This window comes from Lissotriton vulgaris, chromosome 7 (genome assembly GCF_964263255.1).
Source record: "Lissotriton vulgaris chromosome 7, aLisVul1.2, whole genome shotgun sequence".
In the NCBI taxonomy this organism is placed as follows: Eukaryota; Metazoa; Chordata; class Amphibia; order Caudata; family Salamandridae; genus Lissotriton; species Lissotriton vulgaris.
In genome coordinates, this window is record NC_141695.1 from 836,199,805 (window position 1) to 836,219,264 (window position 19,460).

A 19,460-nucleotide genomic window follows, 5' to 3' on the forward strand; every position below is an offset into this window, starting at 1 on the left:
AAAACACACTAGCCACGTAGATTGCATAAAAAGAGACAAAATACACTAGCCAAGCAGAATGTGTAGCGAGGGTACACTAGTAGCGAATAGTGTGCACTTAAAAGGTAAAAATAACACTAGCGACGCTGACTGAAGCAAGCGGAAAATACACTAGCCACGCAAATAGTATAGCTAGAGGTTAAAATAGATTAGCAGCAAAGAATGTGCATGTAGAGGTAAAAATACACTAGCAGCACAACCTGTGCAGCATGGGGGGGAAATACTACAGCAAAGCAGCCTATGCAGCAGCAAGCTTCTAAGCGCTATGAGTACTAGCTCTAATATTACTCAATCTAATGGTGTTTAAGTTACAAACCTGGGATATATGGCCGGCTGGGCTGGCCCGGTCTTCACCGTGATCTTTGAAAAACCGATCAGACTCCTCAATTTCGAAATTGACGCACAGACTGGAGCCCCTGGGGTGTATTGTGTTTAAAGGTGTGAAAATGTGTCTCCTGGTGTATCCCAAGCGGAAGTGCACACTGCCCATGCGTTTGAGAGTTGAACGGTTCATCCGTTGTGCCCTTAGAGTTCGTGCCCTTTCCGTAGGATAGAGGGGGGGGATGCTGAAAGCTCGAGCTTAGCATGACCCTGACGCGAGACATGGTCCAGGCTCGAGTTCTTCTTGGACTTCCAGGCCCAAAACGAGCAGAGCTGCTCTGCACTCAAACCACACGCGCAAAAGCAGTGACCATGATGCATTGGGAGACAGAAGTACATCTGTGGCTGAATGGCACAATGGCAAGGGAATCACTCCCAGCTTCCGAATTCACCAAAATGTGTGATCTTGGCAAAATATTTTATTTCACTGAACCTCCTTTCTTCATTATCACAAAGGAAAGCACTTTCGAATTGTGAGTTTAGGCTGAGTGCTTACCTTGAGTTTCTTACACTATAATGTTGCCCCTTGTATAATGTATAGTGAGGGCTTAGTCCAGATGTGGTAGCACATAACAGCGGCCTTGCCTCTAGTTCAGTAATAGCGCTGTAGTGGCCAAGGCAGGAATGTTTCTAAGTTCACCTTTAAATGCCACGACCTTTCATAAATGCCTCTTAATGCCCCGATATCTGGCGTACTCGGCTCCGCATGCCAGAGAAATACACTTCCTTTTTATTTTGAAGATATTTTAATTACCAACAACTGAAATAGCAATGGGTCAAAACAGAAAATCTAACTGTGTGTCTGTAGGGTACAGCCGCGAAATCAAACCTGGAGTATTTCGTCGTGAGAAAATTGTTCCCATCAGATTACCGACCTGTACCGCCCTGCATCATTTGGGATCCTTCACCATGAAGGTAAGTGGTTTTACCAGCGCTGTAGCCAGGTGAGGTGGGGCGTGCGTTCCCTAAAAATTAGGTGAATTTCTGGTGATATAATATATCTCCTTTATATTATTTTTCACTGATTTAATTCATATCAAGCAGTAGCATAAGTCAAGGTCCTGAAGAAGCAGTAGGAGACCTATAGGCTCCGATCTAACTGCAGAAACATGTCGACCAAACATCTATCTTAGTAGTCATTTGTTTACACTACTATGCACTGGTTTAAATTTTGGGAGTGGATAGGAACTTATTAAAATTGCTCTATTTACCATTTTCACTACCCATTTTTAAGAGTTTTCACACTATGCACATATTATTTTACCACAGTTAGCACTGCTAGTCGGATTACCACTTGATGCCATATCATACCACACTCACTTTTGGGACATATTCATTAGATTAGGCTACAACCTGCCAAATCTACTGTGGGTAAAACCACTTAGCTTCATGGTGAAGGATCCCAAATGATGCAGGGCGGTACAGGTCGGTAATCTGATGGGAACAATTTTCTCACCACGAAATACTCCAGGTTTGATTTTGCGGCTGTACCCTACAGACACACAGTTAGATTTTCTGTTTTGACCCATTGCTATTTCAGTTGTTGGTACTTATAGTTGTTTGGGGCGATAGCAATGCCTGGTCGGTAAACATCCCCTAGTACCCTCCCTTCCTCCGTTTTACATTTACGTAGATATTTTAATAACATTGTTGCATAAAATGTGTTGCATTGTTGCCATGCCACGTAGTTCTATGGCTCGGCTCGAGCTTGGGCTCTCTGGGGATGCTAGAGCCTTGGCTCGGATAGCTCGGCGCTCCCTGTTAATCTGTGGCTCAGTCTCCTCGCGAGGGACTAGCGGAGTCAGGCCAAGTTGTATCTGCCCCCGCTGTACAAAGTTGGCAGCCCAGCAACTTTCTCTAGCCACCCCGCCCCCACACCAATGCACCCTTCACATTCTCACAACCAGGGATGTGACCGCCCCATGGTTGACCCGGACATCAATGTATGCGGTGTCCTGCACAAGGAACCGGACCCCCTGCCCGACTCTCCCCTTCTCCCGCACAGTATAGGCCACACAGGGCCGCTGTACGGCCAGAGAGGCTCTCGGTTCTCGAAAAACAACGCTCTAAAAACAACAACTAGAGGGCGGCAGCCGCGCACAGCCGCAGCCGGGGTCAGGCACTTCAGGCTGCCGGGCAGACACCACCAGCAGACACTAGATTCCCGGGGACACGCTTCACGGCTACAAGGTTCACAGGAGTGTTGTGGATCAAACTGAGAAAAGTTGCAGTTACCCGCTTTAGAGTATTTTATGCACGTACAGTTTTGTGGGGAAATGGGATCGCTTAAAACGCACCGATATTCAACAATGCGCAGGGGCCACGGCCACTGGTTCAAGACGGCACTGCGGAGCTTCGCAAGTAAGCTACTGCCCGGGCGCCATCTTCGGAGGAATGACAAAAACAAACCTTGGAAAAAATAAATAAATAAACAAACACCCACCGCTGCATGACGGAGAAATGGGGCGGAGCTTTAAAAAAAAAAACACAGAAACGCCCACGAATCTGCTCCCACAATGGCTAGCCTCCATTTATGGAGCTAGCCAATGGAAGAGAGAGGCGGGTTAAAGCCACAGTACTGGAAAACAAAAAATTTGCCTGCGCGACACTGCTGCGGAGTGAACGGTAGGCGAAACCTAAAAAGCTTAAGTCCACATCAACAATGTTCTTCTCTTTCTCTAGATAACTAATTCCTCCCACCAGTTACTATCTTATGTCACCATACTTAAACTCGGGTCGCCAACTTGTCACAGAAAGGAGGCATCACAGCAGTCCCATGACTTTTTATTAAGTGCAAAACATGACTGATACTTTTCGGCAAAGCCTTCAACTGGGGAAATAGATATACACACATATAGATACATATTCTGCATGTATATATACACATTAACTTTTGAAATTCTAATGTTCACCTCAGTCTACACGTTTTAAAACTGGTCTCCTGCAGGTCAGCGTGAAGTCTGCTTGCAGATTTAACAAGGAAGTTCTGTGAAAGCAAGCCTTCCAACAAGAAACAGAATTGTGAAACAGTATCACACGGGGGGGGTTCTCTGTGCTGATAAATAGCAGCAAGCTCAAAGTTGAAGTACCCAACTTTATGGTGGAAGGAATACTGATTTATTTACCTGTTACCACCTTCCCGGATAGCTATAAGTGATAAGCTCCACAGCTTCGGGGGGAAACTTTCTTTCTTGTCCTACAGCCTCAGGCTCCCTGCTCCTGGTGCCGGTCTCCCCCCGCCGCCGCAAGCCTCCTGACATCTCGGCGCGGCCACAGAGAGGGGGGGGGGGGGGGTGGGGGAGGGGGACTACACGTCTTAGGAGCCTTAGAGGCAGGAAGCCGCATACGCCCGGAATCGCGCTCCAAGGCTCTTAGACTCCAGGAAGCCAGGTACGTGTTAACAAAACAGTTCCGCCAGAAATATATTACTGTAAGAACACTGCCCCACTGTTTAACTTTAAGCAGCAATGGACATTACCGCAAAAATTAGTAAACGGAAGGGGGTAGTTGGAACATTAGATGACTTCTTTACAATAGGGGAATCGGTGATAATACACGATAATACACGAAATACAGGCAACTGAGAGACGCCAGTCACTAGATCTTATGCCGCTACATCCCCGTTTGTCAACTGGGGGTACTCCGGACATAACGACAACAGGCCGTTTAACACCCTCATCTGTGCCTCTAAGCCACGCAATTGTTGTATCAAACAATCATTCTTCACCTGACCCTACTAACCAGGACCGAAGTGCACCTGCCAATAACACCAGAGGGACCTTGAGTAAGATGGCCAGAGGACAGTCATTGGTTGCCACAGCCGTCGGGAGAAAGAAAAACGCAGTTAAACCAAACCAACTAAAGCCTAGGCAAAAGCACACAGATTTTAACACTGGCACTCCGTGCAACTGTGAGGTTATTGGAGGCGATGGTATAACTGCTCAGAAAAGGGGGTGGTGATGAACAGAGTGTCTGAATTAAGCAGACCACTCTTACCCAGTCCAAAGATCAGGGCTTGATCCATCACCGTTATTTAGCTCACTGCACCATCCCAGCTCAGAACCTGGTTATATATGCAAATTAGTCTGTCCCTGGCCCAGTGCATCATGGGAACAGGGCAGACCAAACTACCCAGCCAATTCTTCACCAGAAAGGAGACAAGCTTCCGGGGACCGGTTTCTGGCATTTCAGCCGTCGTCGGCCCGGCTTGCTTGAATCCTGATGGTGCAGTGAGCAAGGGACTCATGTCTGAGTATACCCTGCCACTCCTATAGTGGCCAAAAACGATTCAGAAAAGGGGGTGGTGATGAACAGAGTGTCTGAATTAAGCAGACCACTCTTACCCAGTCCAAAGATCAGGGCTTGATCCATCACCGTTATTTAGCTCACTGCACCATCCCAGCTCAGAACCTGGCTATATGCAAATTAGTCTGTCCCTGGCCCAGTGGCCACCCCCTTTTCTGGATGGTATAACTGCAGCCTGGCGGTGTAATTCTATCTCCACCCAGACTGAAGAAGCGTGGGCTACTAACCCTAATAACACTGACATGGGAATTGAAATTTTAAACACTATGATGGAAGCTTTTGAGTCTAGACTAGACGATGTGATGGACATTTTTGTTAAGAAACTTGATGTCCTTTGGTTGACCTGGTCTAAGAAACACACTGCAACAGCTAATATAAATAATGGTGGGGCCGGGGAAATTTCTTCTCAACCAGTGCCCAAGGATCAGTCAAATGGTCAAATTACCTGCAACGGCGTTTCACAACCACAAAGTATAGCAGACCCTATAGTTCCAATCCAAGCAACCATTTGTCACCGATGTGGGACAGAGGGAGACTTCCTGGCAATAAATGATGGTCATCTAGATGGAAGTAGTAGGCCAACGTTAAAGGATGGGATGGGCACTCTCAAGGGGGTTACCAGCCAGGGCAGGCAGTTGAAGCAGGGTCTAAGGCCAGTCAATGCCATGAATACTGGGAACAGAGACCCTAGAAAGTCTGGTTTCCATCCCATCTCAAACACCAATCCTAACCCAGACGTCCTACACCTCCCCCGAGCCTCTGCCCCATATGTACTCGTCCTTACTGGTGTCCCTGCACTTAGGGAGGGACAGACAGAGTCTTGGTGCGATCTGCAAAACAAGTCGGTAGACTGGCTTCATAAAACATAAAAAGTTTGACCCGCACAGGATGGACGAAATAATTATGGCCAGGCGAGTAGGTTGGGTTGGTCCTTCAAATAAATCTATAGAAGGGGACTGCATCGTTTTTAAATTTCAGAAGACCTCAGTTGGTCTGTCGCCTTCTGTCCATCACAGATGAATCATTTAACCCCCCTACTAATATCAGCACATTTCCCCTGGGCTATTTTTATAAGCAAACTTTAATTCCAAATAGTAGCACCGAAACAGTCACGCCCCTTTCTAATGGATACTACGCTCTGTCCACTCTGGACACACAAGATTGACTACCAGACATGGTCCCCAATACAGATGTAAATGTTAGGCCATCCATAAATAACCCACCCAGAGCCAATTGCCCCGAAAAGAGGTCACACCCAGTAATAAGTGACAACGATATTAGCCTGAGCGTCTTGAGCTGGAACGTGGCGGGTCTACGCTCAGAACTAGATAACGTAGATTGGGTAAACATGATTAGGTCCTATGACATTGTAATGTTTCAAGAAACGTGGGCCACAGAAGAATTATTTATGAATAGCCATAAGGTCACCAGTTTAATTTGGAGTTTACATATTGTTCCGTCAAGCCATCTCAAGCTCAAAGCCATGGCAATCCAGGAGGAGTGATGCATCAAAAAGTTTGTATAGGATAAGATGTGTACATGCCAAAGTTTGGTAGAACCGGTATTGTAAGGTGGGAAGATGGTGAAATCTTAGTAAGGATGGTGCCCACTGATGATAATTTGAAAAATTACTGGATCGCAGTGGAGGACTGGCAGGGTGACAATACTCGCAACCAGTCAGGATATGAGCTGGACAACAAAATCAACAGATAATATGGATGAAGGAGAAGGCAGGTCCCACCCATTATAATAAGTGGACCAAAGGAGGGGACTCTTTAGTCCTCTACAGAATTATGGCAGACTTGTAAGGCAATGGATTTGAAACAGATGAGGATAGACCCTGTGCCTCAACCCACCATCTCCCCCACTCTCCACCCATTCCCAAATTCATGCATTATCCTTACCCAGCTGGGCTGCCGTCGTTGCAGGTGACCGATGTGTTGTGCAGGAGGTGAAGCTTCATGTCGTGCTCCAGCTTCTGTGCTGAGCAGGGGTAGAGTGACTGTGCCAAACTCTTTATCTGGGCCATGAAGCTGTCCATGTTTCCCTCCACCGCTGTGAAGTCCAGTGGGAAGCTCTCCACAGGCTGAGCTCCTGAATCACTCCGGTGAGTGCTGCTGGGCACTGGTGATTGTTGCCCTCGCCTCCGCCAGCTCTTTCTACTCTCACCAGTCCGAGGACCCCCCAGCAGGAGTCCTAGAATCAGCAGCACCTGCATCGCCCCAACGTCCATCGTTCAGTTTGGTCAGCAGGTAGAGTTCAAGCGAAGCCACTGGTAAAACAACCTACAGGACAAGGAAAATAGCATTATTAAAGTCCCACAGCAGACCAGAGGCAGAAGAAGCCCTCAACTATGAGCAATCTCAGATGTAGGAGACCAGGTATGACTGACGATTATGGACGGTGTATCTTAGTCAACCTAGACACTGTGGTACCTCCTCGGATGATATGGAAGAACAGGCCTCACAAAACGATCGGGGGAGGTGTTGGGGTGAACAGGGACACCGATAGCTCCTATGAGTGTGGGTATTATCATGGAGGACATTCAGACAGAGGGCAGCCTCAAATGATACAGGGTTCAGCCATTACAAATCAGTACAATGGTTAAGCACAGACAGTAGGGATAGATCACACTCTGGGACAGCTAGGGAATGAGGAGTTTAGTAGTTGAGTATTTGAAAGTAAATGGGATGGCTCCCTAAAATGATTTAGAGTTCACCGTTGTAGCGATTTTACCATAGTGTGGAACAAATGACATCTTGTGCACTGCACTATGCGGTTTTACTGGAAGAACAGAAATTAGAATTTGCACTTCTTAAACTTCCCAGTGCTGTGGAGCTGTAAAGTAACGAGCCAAAAAAGACATTGCCCTGAGTGGATTGTACTGCACTGCTCAAAGAAAGAGCAACGATCTGCACTTCCAGAGACTTCTGCACCGCAGCTGAGGCAGCGCCACAGACTAAGGGTCGAAAGAGGGAGCTCCTTCCTCTGAGCGTAGAGCTCAGATACTGCTCACAGATGTCGCACACACTTCTGTGTGTACCCTCATCAGGTGCACGTAGCACACACCAGGACAGCAAAGCAACTGCTAGCTTTCCAGAGCCATGGAGAACGGGTAGAGTTGGCACTTGCACTGGACAGAGCATGGCAGCGAAACAGTTTGGAGGTTGCCTCTCTAACTTTCTCTGCAGGAGCCTTCCCAAACCATGGACCTGAATGCCCCCTTGTGGTGATCACCCTTGAGGAGGGGTAGTCATGGCCCCCTTCAGAGACTGGCTTGCAGGGTCCACCTGCCAAAAGCACAGAGGACAGTTACTACTAACCTGTCATTCTATGTAGGCACATCTAGCCAGGAGCAGCAACCCCACCAAGGGGACAGACCTGGGGACAGAGTCCAACTGTAGCTCTGCTAGTGGAACCACTGTTTGGTCCTTAAAACCAGCCGTTCCCTCTACAGAAGGACGTTCTTTGTGGCACACTAAATGTGTGCCACCTGCAGGGTGATACACAGTGAGCGGACTATTTCACATGTGCAACTTTATTATAGTGGAGGTGCAGGGGCCAAGGCAAATGCTTAATTGCATGGTGGTACGCCCTCATACAAATAAAGGAGCATCCACTTTTCATTACACTGGCAAAACTGTGTGCCTGCACCATGATACACAAGTGTCCGAGGCCACAAAAGTTCCCTAGTGGTGTTAAAAAGTTTCTGCAGACCTGCCGTGCTCCTGGGAAATTTCCATTTCATAGTTTAGGAGAGTTGTGGATGCCGGTTTTGCTTCGCGGTATTGTGGAGTTCTCCCAGACAGTCCCCTCTGCAGAAAGGCCATTACCATTCTGCCTTTAGTAATGGTGTAGGAAGGTGTGCAGCAGGGTGATAGTACTGGGCATGTTCGGGATGAATATTATAATGCATTTCACTATAAAGGCAATGAACAATCCCTTTTTTGGTACGTTTAGTTGAGACAGATGCTAGCTGAAAAGGTGATCTTGTGCCAGGCTGAGCAGGGACTGATTGGAGAGGTGTGCAGGTAGACGACTTAAGACAGGCTCATGTGCTCAAGTGAGCAGAAACTGACTGAAGAGAGTGCCGGAAGAGCAAGAATTAATGAAGACAACTGTGTGGCTAAAATAAGTAAGAGAAATAGATGCAGGTGTTATCTTGTGTTACTAGGAATTTGCTCACTGAACCATTCGCCTTAATCATTTAGAGCAGGGGTCTCCAACCTTTTCTGTATTGAGAGCTACTTATGTTCAATAAAACACATTAACAGCGACTAATATTATAAGTGCAGTATAATTTCAATTTCTTTATATGTATATTAATTCAACCAAGCAAAATATTTCTCATTTAATAGGCTGGGCTGCACACAGGTGAGCTACTCAGTTAGCTCAAGAGCTCTTTCTCTGGGCCTTGTGTGCTGTTTGTCTATTGAGGTGAGTTGTGTCCTATTGTACCTTTTGTAGACTGTAAGGTGATATACTACTGAATGGATTTATGTAGCAAAAACAAGAGACCGTATTGTTGTGGTTCACTAGATGTTGGGGTCCAGAATTTTGTTTTCCGGATGTTGGGTTTAGTGTACAAACAGGTTGATGTCCTAGTGCCTAGGTGATAGTGAATTGCCAACCTTTATACTGAGTCCCTTAATGTCTAGGCTTTGCAGCCATAGTGTGATTTGATTATACACCACTGATCTCAGTGGAAACATTGCCAAAAAATTGGTGCTGGAGCAAAGAGCAACTATAGAAAGGGGTCATTGCCAGATTAAGCAGTGACTGACTGGAGAGGGTCCTAGACTAAAAGATAATTGTTGAGCTACAAGTTCTAGCTGGAGCATAGTATTGCTTAAGAGAGTCACCAATCCTATACTGAGCAGAGAACTGCTGAAGTGTGATACAGGTCCTAGAAAGAGTGAAGAAGGTTCAATGGAAGATGCAATCCATCAACAGAGCAACAACTGGCTGAAGAAAGTGATAGGCGCTAGAGAGAACAAAGATTTTCTGAAGAGAAGTGCAGGTACTGGGCTGAAAAGAGAACCATTCAAGAGAAGGGTTAGTGGTATTCTCAGCAAAGAACTACTAAGAGTAAAATTGAGGTTTTCAACCAAAGAAAGACTTGACTGAAGGGACGTGCAGATAATGCATTATCAAATAATTAAGAGAGATGCAGGTACTAGACTGCGAAAAACACTGACTGAAGAGAAGGACAGAACCTAAACTGTGCAAAGAATTATTTAAGAAAGTGCAGATGATAACGTGAGCAATGCTGACTGAAGACACCAGGCATAGGAATTCCAGAAGAAAAGTGCAGGTTGTTGACTGACCAAAGAGTTGTTGAAGAAAGGTGCAGGTACTAGAATGGGCAAATACTGCTGAGGAAGAAGAAATTACTTTAGAAAGGGACTGATCAATGACCAACATGTCCTTAGCTGTTTAAAAAACATGACGGGCCCGATTTACAGAGGTATGTTACACTTTTGAGTAAATTCAAACTTTGCAGTAAGTTTACTAATTTCAGTATTCACAAACTCAGGTTGTACATTTACTACAGAAGAAACTTACATGTCTCCAACCCCAGAGTGATGCAGTTAGCTTACTCTTGTGTGGAAGGGTCATGTCCCTCCTTAAATTGCTGCCCTGACCTTCCCAAAATCATCTTACTTCTCCCTAATCCCATTCCCTTTATTAGTAACTCTGCCCCTTTTCCCACCTACTCCCCGGTGTTCTTCCCACATTTACTACTAACATCTGAACTTAAATTTGCGGAGAATCCGTAGTCGGTGGAGAATTCAACTCATACATATAGGTAAAACTTACATTTTGTAGTACTACAAAGTGAAGTTTGAGAATCAGAACCATATTCTTTTTTTCCAGTTCAATACAGCATGCATCCTCTATACACAGTGGACACACACTCAGGTCTTGCCTGAACAAGGCAGCCTCAAATCCTACCAGTTTAGCAGAGACCAGTATAAAGACCTGGACTCTATGCAAACTTGTGTTAACTTTAAGGGCCATGAAGATGCCCCATTTAAAAAGAAGTCGGCAAACTGAAGCAGAGTGAGGGAAGGGAAAAAAGTTTGCGTATGTAAACAACCCAATACTGGCCTAACATTAACTGAGACTACACAGATTACTACAATAATCCAAACGGCTGCCAGCAGTAATGCAGCGACCAGAAAATAGGATTTGATACCTCTGAACACTTGGTGGGTCTCAGATCACAAAGCAAGATTTTAGCACTATATAGACCACCTAATGGGTGTTGAACTGAGCAAAGATCTGAAGAACAGAGGTATGACGGTAGACTCAGCAGAGAGCTGCCGAAGATGGATGCAGATACTAGACAGAGTCAAGATTTTCTGAAGAGAGATTCAGTGCTTGACTTTGGAAAAAGCAGCAGAAGAGTGCTAGACAGAGAATTGAATTGCTGAAGACAAGAACGGGTGCTAGACTGGGGGGAGATATGCACCCCTATGGCTGAAAAAAGAGGGGACTGTGCAAAGTATTCCATGTAATAGATTGAGCAAAGACCTGCTGAAGATAGGCGCGTGCTGAAGCTAGGCTGATCAAAAAACTACCAAAGAGAAATGCGGGTGCTAGACTGGCTGAAAAGAAAACTATATGCTAAGCTGACATTACAAGCTGAATAGAACAATTGAGCATGTACAATATAGGTCACAGGGTTCAGAACAGATCATCGTTTACTATATTCTGGTACACTGAATATAAAGAAGTCAGTTCTGCACAATCACAAGCACTCTCCCCAGTGCAACAATCCCAAGTGAACCCAACAGCTACTTCAGCCAGGCTACCTCATCATGCTGCCACCCAGTACCTCTAGCGCTCCTTTTAACTCTGTCTGTCATTGGTACCATGCAATAGAAAAACAACTAAACAAATCCATAATAATGAAAGAGGGTGTCAAAGGGCTTGGTGGCTAGATGTGAAAGGATGGGCATGGAGCAGACGCTGGTGGTGGGAAGAGAGGTAAAGGCTAGTGTTTAGGCAGAGGTTAGTCGTAGTTAAGTAAACTCGGCGGGGAACATGAAGAAGTTGGTTGGCTACACTGGGCGAGGATGGGTCAATATACCTTTATACCTTTAGTATATTGGCAATAGTTGATTGCTGGATGACTCAATAGTTGGTGGTTAGAGGGATTGATGAATTTGACTGATACAGTGAGAGGTCGGTAGGTGCTTGGAAAGATTGGGTGGGCAGCAGGGTCACTTATTGGTGAGTAGAGGAGGCTGGAGTAGTATATGGAGCATTAAGTGGTTGACTAATACAGTTGGTTGGGTTTACGTTTGGAGCATTTCAGTGGTATGTGAAGACCGGTTGCATTGGTATAGGGAGCAGAGGTGGGAATATGGGTATATCTACTAGAAGCAGGTGGCTAGAAGGGGCAGAGATTGGTGGGTATGGTCGGTAGATGGGGCAGTGATAGACTGGTGCAGGGAGCAGGGACGAGTGGGTATGTGGAGACGATGTGCAGATGGGACACAGGCAGTATTAACACAGATAGGCAGTAGCTGGGGTCTAGGGTGAGCAGTTGTCTGTGGATAGAGGATGCAGTGATGGTGGAGTTGGCATATGAAGAAGAGGTCTGTGGGTACTCCGATACAGGTTGGGCGTGTACATTAGACAGTGGCTGGTGGTTAGATGGTGCAGATAGGAGTTAGTTGATAGCTGGGACGGGGTCTGTGGTTACTTCATATTGGGCACACGCTGGGTAGACACTCGGGCGGGCTTGGTGTATTCCCCCTTGAGAGGGTCCCGAGTCTATTAGTGGGCAAAGGGAGGGTCACCTTTGGCAGGCGAGAGATTACCCGTCTTCTCCAAGCGGAGCTCCTGCAGTCGGGTCCTGCGTGCGCCCCTCCAGATGGTTTGACCCGCTGCGGTATTCGTACTGCTCTTAGCCCGGGATCTGTACAACTTCTAGGCCGAAAGGTGGGCATGTCCTAGCCCGGTGTCTGTACATGCCCAAACCTGAGATGCATGCAGTTCCGAATTCATGCAGCTGGTAGCCTGGCACCTTCAAACGCCCACAGACAGAGCAGGCAACCTTTCTCTCCTGGTGTTTGCTTTGGGCTCGCGCAGCTTCTTGCCCAGTGGTTGCCAGTTTGCAGTCCTAGCACGGCGCTCCCAGCCCCAATTGGGCTAGTGGGGTCCCTGCAGGCCGGACCCGCATACACTTTTCACGGGCGTTAGCAGTTTTATACTCCAGGCAGGCGGGCAGCATACGGTGTCCCAGCTCGTTATCTCCGTCTCAGGTTAGACTAGAACCGGCCATGGCAGCGTGCGCCGCTTTATCCCGGGGTCACGTCGTTCTGGGTAGATGGCCGTACCGAGGTGACTGACCTTTGTCCTTGCACTCGGAGCCTTCCTATCCTTTGCGAGCCGTCTTTAGCCTCTGGGTAGCTCAGCCTCTATGGGTCTCCCTGTATCTAGGGTCTCTCTGTGGGGTTAGTTCTCGGCGTCTCCCTGCCCCAGCCTCTAGGGTCCTCCCTCCATCTGCGCCTTGAATCGCCTCTGGTTTCTGCGTCTCCCTCCCTGGTCTCTTTTTGGCTCAGTGGGGTTCCCTCTCCTCACATTTTCCGGGGTTTCCGAGCCCCAATGATTCCGGGATCTCTGTGAGGTGTCCTCCGTCGCTGCTGCAGCCGTCCCCTCACTGCTCTTCGTGGCTCTCCTACACCCGTCTCAGGGGACCTCCTTCTCGAGGACTCTCTGCCTCCCTCAGTCTCTGTGCGTCTCTCTTGCCTTTGGGGATCTCCTCCTGACTCCCAGGCGGTTCTCTCAGTCTCTGGGCTCACTCTGGCGCGGTCCCTTGTGCAGTTCGTTGCTGCGGGGGCCGGCTCGGGGTGTGGGTAAGGGGGGGCGGGAGTGCCTTTGATGTGGTCGAGGCTCAGTGCGGCCCGGATGAGGCATCTCCCTCAGCAGTAACATGAGGCGGGCAGGGCGGGCTGATGTCAAGGGAGGGGGAGGCACCAGGGACTCCACAAGACCCCCTTTCATGGGGGCTCTAGAGCAGGGAAATGGGCCTTGGGGGTTGGGTTTCGGTACCTGGAGGGGCGCGGCCATTAGGGATGCCGAGTAATGCTCCGGACCCCCTCTCACCCTCCCCCGCAAGTTTATAAAGTACTCTGTTTTCCAACTTGGCTACCCAGTAAATACTGACGAATGTAGATCTATGACAGGAAGGGAAATGAAGCCTTTACTCTTTCTAAAACTTCCGCCTCCGACTTCCCACCTATAAACGAAGCCCAGTACCCAGAAAGAGCACATATCTCCTTTACACCTCCGCCGCCCTTGCGATCCACGCGGTGTCCCATGATCACAAAGCAGAGAGTTTATGCAAAACTTAGTATATGGTCCTCATGGTAAATGAACCCCCACATTCTTCAATGCCCCCCTTCACCACTTTGGGCCAATAACTATTGGTTCTTGCAACACCATTGAAGAAGTCTCAGCGTTCAAAGAGGTCACAGACCTTCCTCCCAGCCCACCTCTGCATATAGTATTTGTCCTCCTTACAGAGCTGTGGTATCAGGATGGGAGCAGCTTTGAAGGACACCGGTGAAAGCACCCCGACCTGCCCAGAGTCCCTCTGAGCGCAGTGAGGGGCAGTGTAATCCCATTTCTCTGGGACATGGGGAGTTTAAAGGCCATTGGTCATTCCCCATAGCAAGGATTTTCATGGTCAGTGCAAGCACCGTAGTCAGATACTATTTGGAGCTTACTGAATTGTCAAGTGTCTCCTTATTTAGGTCCGAGTCGCCAGCACAGCTGTCTGCAGACATAATGTTTACACTATACCCAGAGCGGCTTTCGGTTAGCTTCCTTTAATCATTGGCTCATGACACCGTCATATTTTAAATCAGACCAAAGGATTATTTCTCTCTCACCTCATATATTGAGTATTTAGTAGATCATTCCACTTCTATGGAGTAACTCCACTGGATTTCCTTTGCATGAGGGACTGGTTTGCAGCTAAAAGTACAGGCAATCATCATGTATAGTCACATTCAAAGCCAATAGGTCTGGCTGTAATGTGCAATCGTATGGATGCAATTTTTTCAGGCCTCTGTTTGCATGCATGCACTAAACCAGACTGATTGGCCGTGCCAGTGCTTGTTAAGGTACAATTTACAGGTCAAACAGTGAAGGCATGGTCTTGGAGTGTGGTTTGAGGTAGAATGTGAGGAATTATCAAGCACTAGTATCATATACAAAATACAGGTACAGGCGGTGCTTTTTCTGTATAAAAAGACAAGCCCATTTAAATTAAGAAAGATACAGAATAGCTATGAAAGTTCAAATTAAATGCTAGTTGCTATTGGCAGGGTTCTGGACTCTGACTCAGGCTTAAGCACAAGAGATTTTATGTTCTATTGTAGAAAAAATACAAATCTGACGGCAATGGTTAATATTAGTAAAAACACAGTGTTTGGTTTGTAGAGGACAGAGGCCCGACCAGTTCCTTTTTAACTCACCTTTTGTTAAATGGGGCACACACAACACCAGCTGGTTGCTGAACAGGAGGATTGTGATGTTTCAGCTCCGTTTTCGCTGGTATCTTCTCTGATCGCAGTTGATCACTTCAATGGAAGTTTGTGGCTGTGAGAATCACAGCGCTCTGAAGTGGGTGCTGCAGCACTATTCTTTGTGTGGTCAGCCGTCCCATACACTCTTGCAGACCATCAGTTCGAGCCACAATGGGGCCAAGGAAAGGGGTGAGGAATGCAGGACAGGTTATGCGCTTGGAGGCTAACAGACCTTCAACAAACAGGGAATAAGTAACACTTATCGGAAAAGGTTGGATGTGATAGGAAAGAACAATTCACTGGTCTCCAGAGCCTAATTGCAGCGCATATTTTGAGTATGGATACACACCAAAGAGTTGGTGGGCTCCGCTCTCTGCAGTCTTTATGGACCAAAGCTCCTCGTGGCGATGCAAGGACGACCTAGATTAAGGCTCTGGGCTGAAACTGGGCAGATTCTTCTTATGCCATACATTGCATATCCTTCTCTGTTCCTGTTGCAGCAATCCAATGTCCCATAGTCTATACTTTTAGCTCTTCAGGGAAAGACAGCAAAAGATACCTGCCTCGAGTTAACAGCCTTTTACTGCACGTGTACAGAACGCTTTCAGTTCAAAAGGTATACTAAGAATAAGCCAAACCATCAGCTAATATTTAGAAACAGCAGCACTAGGCCAGACCGCAAGTGACAGCTGTCATAAAGTTCTCCCCAAACATTCAGAGGGAACCACACATGAATAATGCAGTTTCCTGTCCTAGTTGATGTACATTTCAATGGTAACTAGCTAGCACAGGTGCACTAGCCAGTCCAGCACTCTGTTGAGGAGAAATATCCAAAGCATGGAAAGCACCAGTCAGAAGACTGATAAAAAGTTCAATACTGGACCCTCAGAATGAGAAAATGAGGTGCAGGATGGCACTTGGATATTCTGATGGGCACATTCCACCCTAAGCCGATGGTTGAAGCATCAAAACCTGCTCAACTCATCATGGGGCTTTGTTAATGGAGACATTACACTGTCTCAATGTAGGTCACCGCTCCTCCCCAAGTCAACCCCACCAATACACTTAGCCTCATACTCTGTACAACTGATCTGCATTGGAGATGTGTGTGTGCGGTTGTTAAAACATCAGATTATCCTACATACCACCTATGTGGTTTGAGTCTGCAGCCCTTTCATTAAGGTTTTCTTCCGTTTTTGTCCTTCGTTTTAATCTACCCCTTGGTCACAACACACCGCACCACTAATTGGACTTGCTGCAGGTATGTACCTCTGGGTTATTTCAAGGAGCTGTACACCACTATTAAGCTACTTAAAAGCATTTTGAGAGTGGGATTCACCAATTTTTTATGGGTAGGAAGGACAAGCTAAACAGTGCTAAATTACTGTGTGGAGTCCTCAGTCCTCTGTGACCTGGACTAAGTCTACCTTCGAGATGAGAATTGGAGCGGTGAAGGCACCCTGGGGCCCAAGAGCATATTTGCATTATGGCTCTGCAAGCACATCAGATTCTTCTGCTTCTTGGCTTAACTCCAGAAAGTTTGCCACTTGGTGACAGACCCAAAATTCCATCCTAATACTGGAGGTAATTCCAGGGGCGTAGTGCAAGCTCCCCCATCCCCTGTGGCACAGGTTGGCATCCAACCCTGCCGCGGGCCCCGAACTGTCAGGAGGCCTCCAATTAGCCTAATTCATATGAATATCTGTGAGATATGGGAGACTTAGGAGCCCCTCTTACTATTTTGCAGGGACTCCCCATCACTTTGCATTATGCCACTGTGTAGTTCCAGGCGTCCTCTACATAGATGAGGTATATGAAGGTGTGTACTTTCAAAAGACCAACAAGTGGGACCTTTCAGACAAGTGGGACCTTTCAGACAAATGGGACCAGCCACACTGCTGGCCCTCGCTGGTCTTAGCAAAGCTCACCTTGTCCCATAACCAGCCATTCTGCCAGCCCAGAATCACCATCTGCGTACTCTTGAGGGGTATTTATGAGGTCATACTGTTTCAGTTTATGCTTCCCACTCTCCACTTTACTTCCATAGGGGCACCTCACCCATCCCATGCCATGCCTGTTATTTTCACATGGTCCGCTCTCCTTGACTACCACACAGTATCACACTACCTGTAAAACACAATCCAGAGAAATAATTGTTTGATAATCCCCAGATCGTCTACAGTTCTCTCAGGGATAACCAAATGTCACCTAGCGCGAGTATAGTTGTATTAAACGTTTACACTGAAAAATGCAACACATAATAATGCTGTGCAATACAATCTCGACCGGTGTCAAATCAAGCAGCATTTGAATTTTGCTTAGCTTGTGCTAAAATACTTTTTAATGAAACACCATCAGGGTAAGGAAAATAGGTACTTTCTGCATTTTGAAACAAAACCCAGCCAAGCAAATGTGTTGTGAAATATCTAGTATGTGGACAAGTAAGACCTACTTTAACTACTTCAAAGATGCCTACTTGATGACACAAGCACCGATATTGGGACTAAAGTATCATGGCTGCATCATCATGCTAGGATTATGGTTAAAAAGATGACGTACTGCACGTTTCTAGAACTCAGTGCTCCTGTTCTGAATTTTTGTTTACCAACCTTGTCTGGGAGTTGTAGTACTAGTTTACTTCAGTTAGTTCAATTGAATCAACACCTGAAAACTCCTAAAAAGTGTCCAGAACAGAATACTGCAACCGTCTACCTATATGTATTAATTACCCATGTCAATATTTCCTTCAACAAATCTGTGCCAATTTCCGCTTGAGGTACACATCAAATGTTGCCTGAAAAATAGTGAGTTTGGGAACAATATGCAGGTGTCATACATTTAAAACAAGTAGGAGAAAGCACTGGACTCCCTGCTAACATCCTCTGCTGCACATATTTTCAGCTCTTATAAAAAAGAGACTTTCTAGGAAGAGACACCCCCCTGCCTTTTAGGAGCGCAGTCCTCTCAGGTTTTTGCCCGAGATCCCTATAGGCTTGTCCACCATCACAAGAATGAAGGCAGCTCACCCATTACTGCCCAGGAAGGCACTCAGTTCTCCCTTTTAGGTGCCAACATCGGTTTCCTGCTCGTGGTCTCTGGCTTCAAGTCACATGCCCCAGAAATCCCTCTCCTCGGCAAGGCCATCAAAAGAAACCTGGACCTTCCTGCCGCGTTTTCAATGTGAGCACTTCCCTTTCTTTGTGTAAACTTCCCTTCAGCTTGATTAAATATCAGAACTAGTGCTTTATTTACAAACACGTTGCTCTAGAGTCAGACTCTAGACTGTGCAAGAGAGGTGCAAGTGCAGTGCCTTGTTTATCCGTTTCTGCACCGCCAGAGCCTTCAAGAAGAATACAATTGGAGTATTCTCTTCTCACCAGCTACTAGGCTGTGCGATTGGACTATAGGTAACAGTTCACCCCTTTCACTGCTACCAAGAGGCACATTGCATGCGTGACATTTGCAAACCACCCTAATTTTTTTAGCCAGAAGTATGTTGCATTTATAGTTTTCCATCTAATATAGGAAATTGCTCTAGCATACCATCATATACCCTGGTGTAGGCAAAAAACCAGGTCGGCTTCAAGATGTTACATGGAATGGACCACTTCGCAACAATGACCCTGAGGGTATGTGCGAGGGCTTTAATTGCAATCCTTGGCAAGCAAAGGTTACAGGCCAATAGCTGCTAGTATGACTTGTATCATTTATCACGGGTGTCCCACAGACACAATATTGTAGCACTCCAAGAAAGTACACACTTTTAACACTTGTCTCTTTCAGAGCAGGTAGAGTGAGCAATGAAGGCCTGCTCCAGAAGAGGAAGGTGGAAACTCCGAATAGAATATCTCTTTAATAACTTGAATGTCCAGGCAGTATTTGGCTTTAGAAAAAGGACTTTAATAATAAGTAAGCAAGTACATTTAAAAGTAAAATCTACTAAAATAACCAGATTGTCCTTGCTCTGCCTAGGCCCACGTCGACACCCCAAGCTGTTTTATACCTACATCACACTTGCTAGAAATCCAGGTACCTTTGAGCCCCATGACCAATTGAATTTCTCGGAGGAAACTTGGGGTGGATACAAAACAGTTCAAGAGTACTGAGGTTTTGGTCCAGTCAGTGAAGAGGAGGTTCCAGACAGAAAGGCACATGCCGCGTGCCGCATAAATTTGGCATCATAGCAAA

At 46.6% G+C, this 19,460-nt stretch overlaps 1 protein-coding gene across 4 annotated transcripts in view; it reads right to left on the reverse strand.

Annotated features, from left to right (window-relative positions):
* The window catches only part of NOTUM (notum, palmitoleoyl-protein carboxylesterase), a 172,817-nt gene that overhangs the window by 127,188 nt on the left and 26,169 nt on the right, over positions 1–19,460 (reverse strand). Inside the window, exons 1-2 of one of the 4 annotated variants that reach the window (XM_086931181.1) lie at positions 13,321–13,614; positions 6,630–7,010 (exon numbers count right to left, since the gene is read on the reverse strand). In XM_086931181.1, coding sequence (XP_086787307.1) covers positions 6,630–6,958 — 329 coding nt within the window. In that variant the 5' untranslated portion in view covers positions 6,959–7,010; positions 13,321–13,614. Of the gene's footprint in view, positions 1–6,629; positions 7,011–12,536; positions 13,148–13,320; positions 13,615–19,460 lie in introns of those variants that run through there. The other 3 variants (XM_086931180.1, XM_086931179.1, XM_086931182.1) reach the window with 3 other exon arrangements.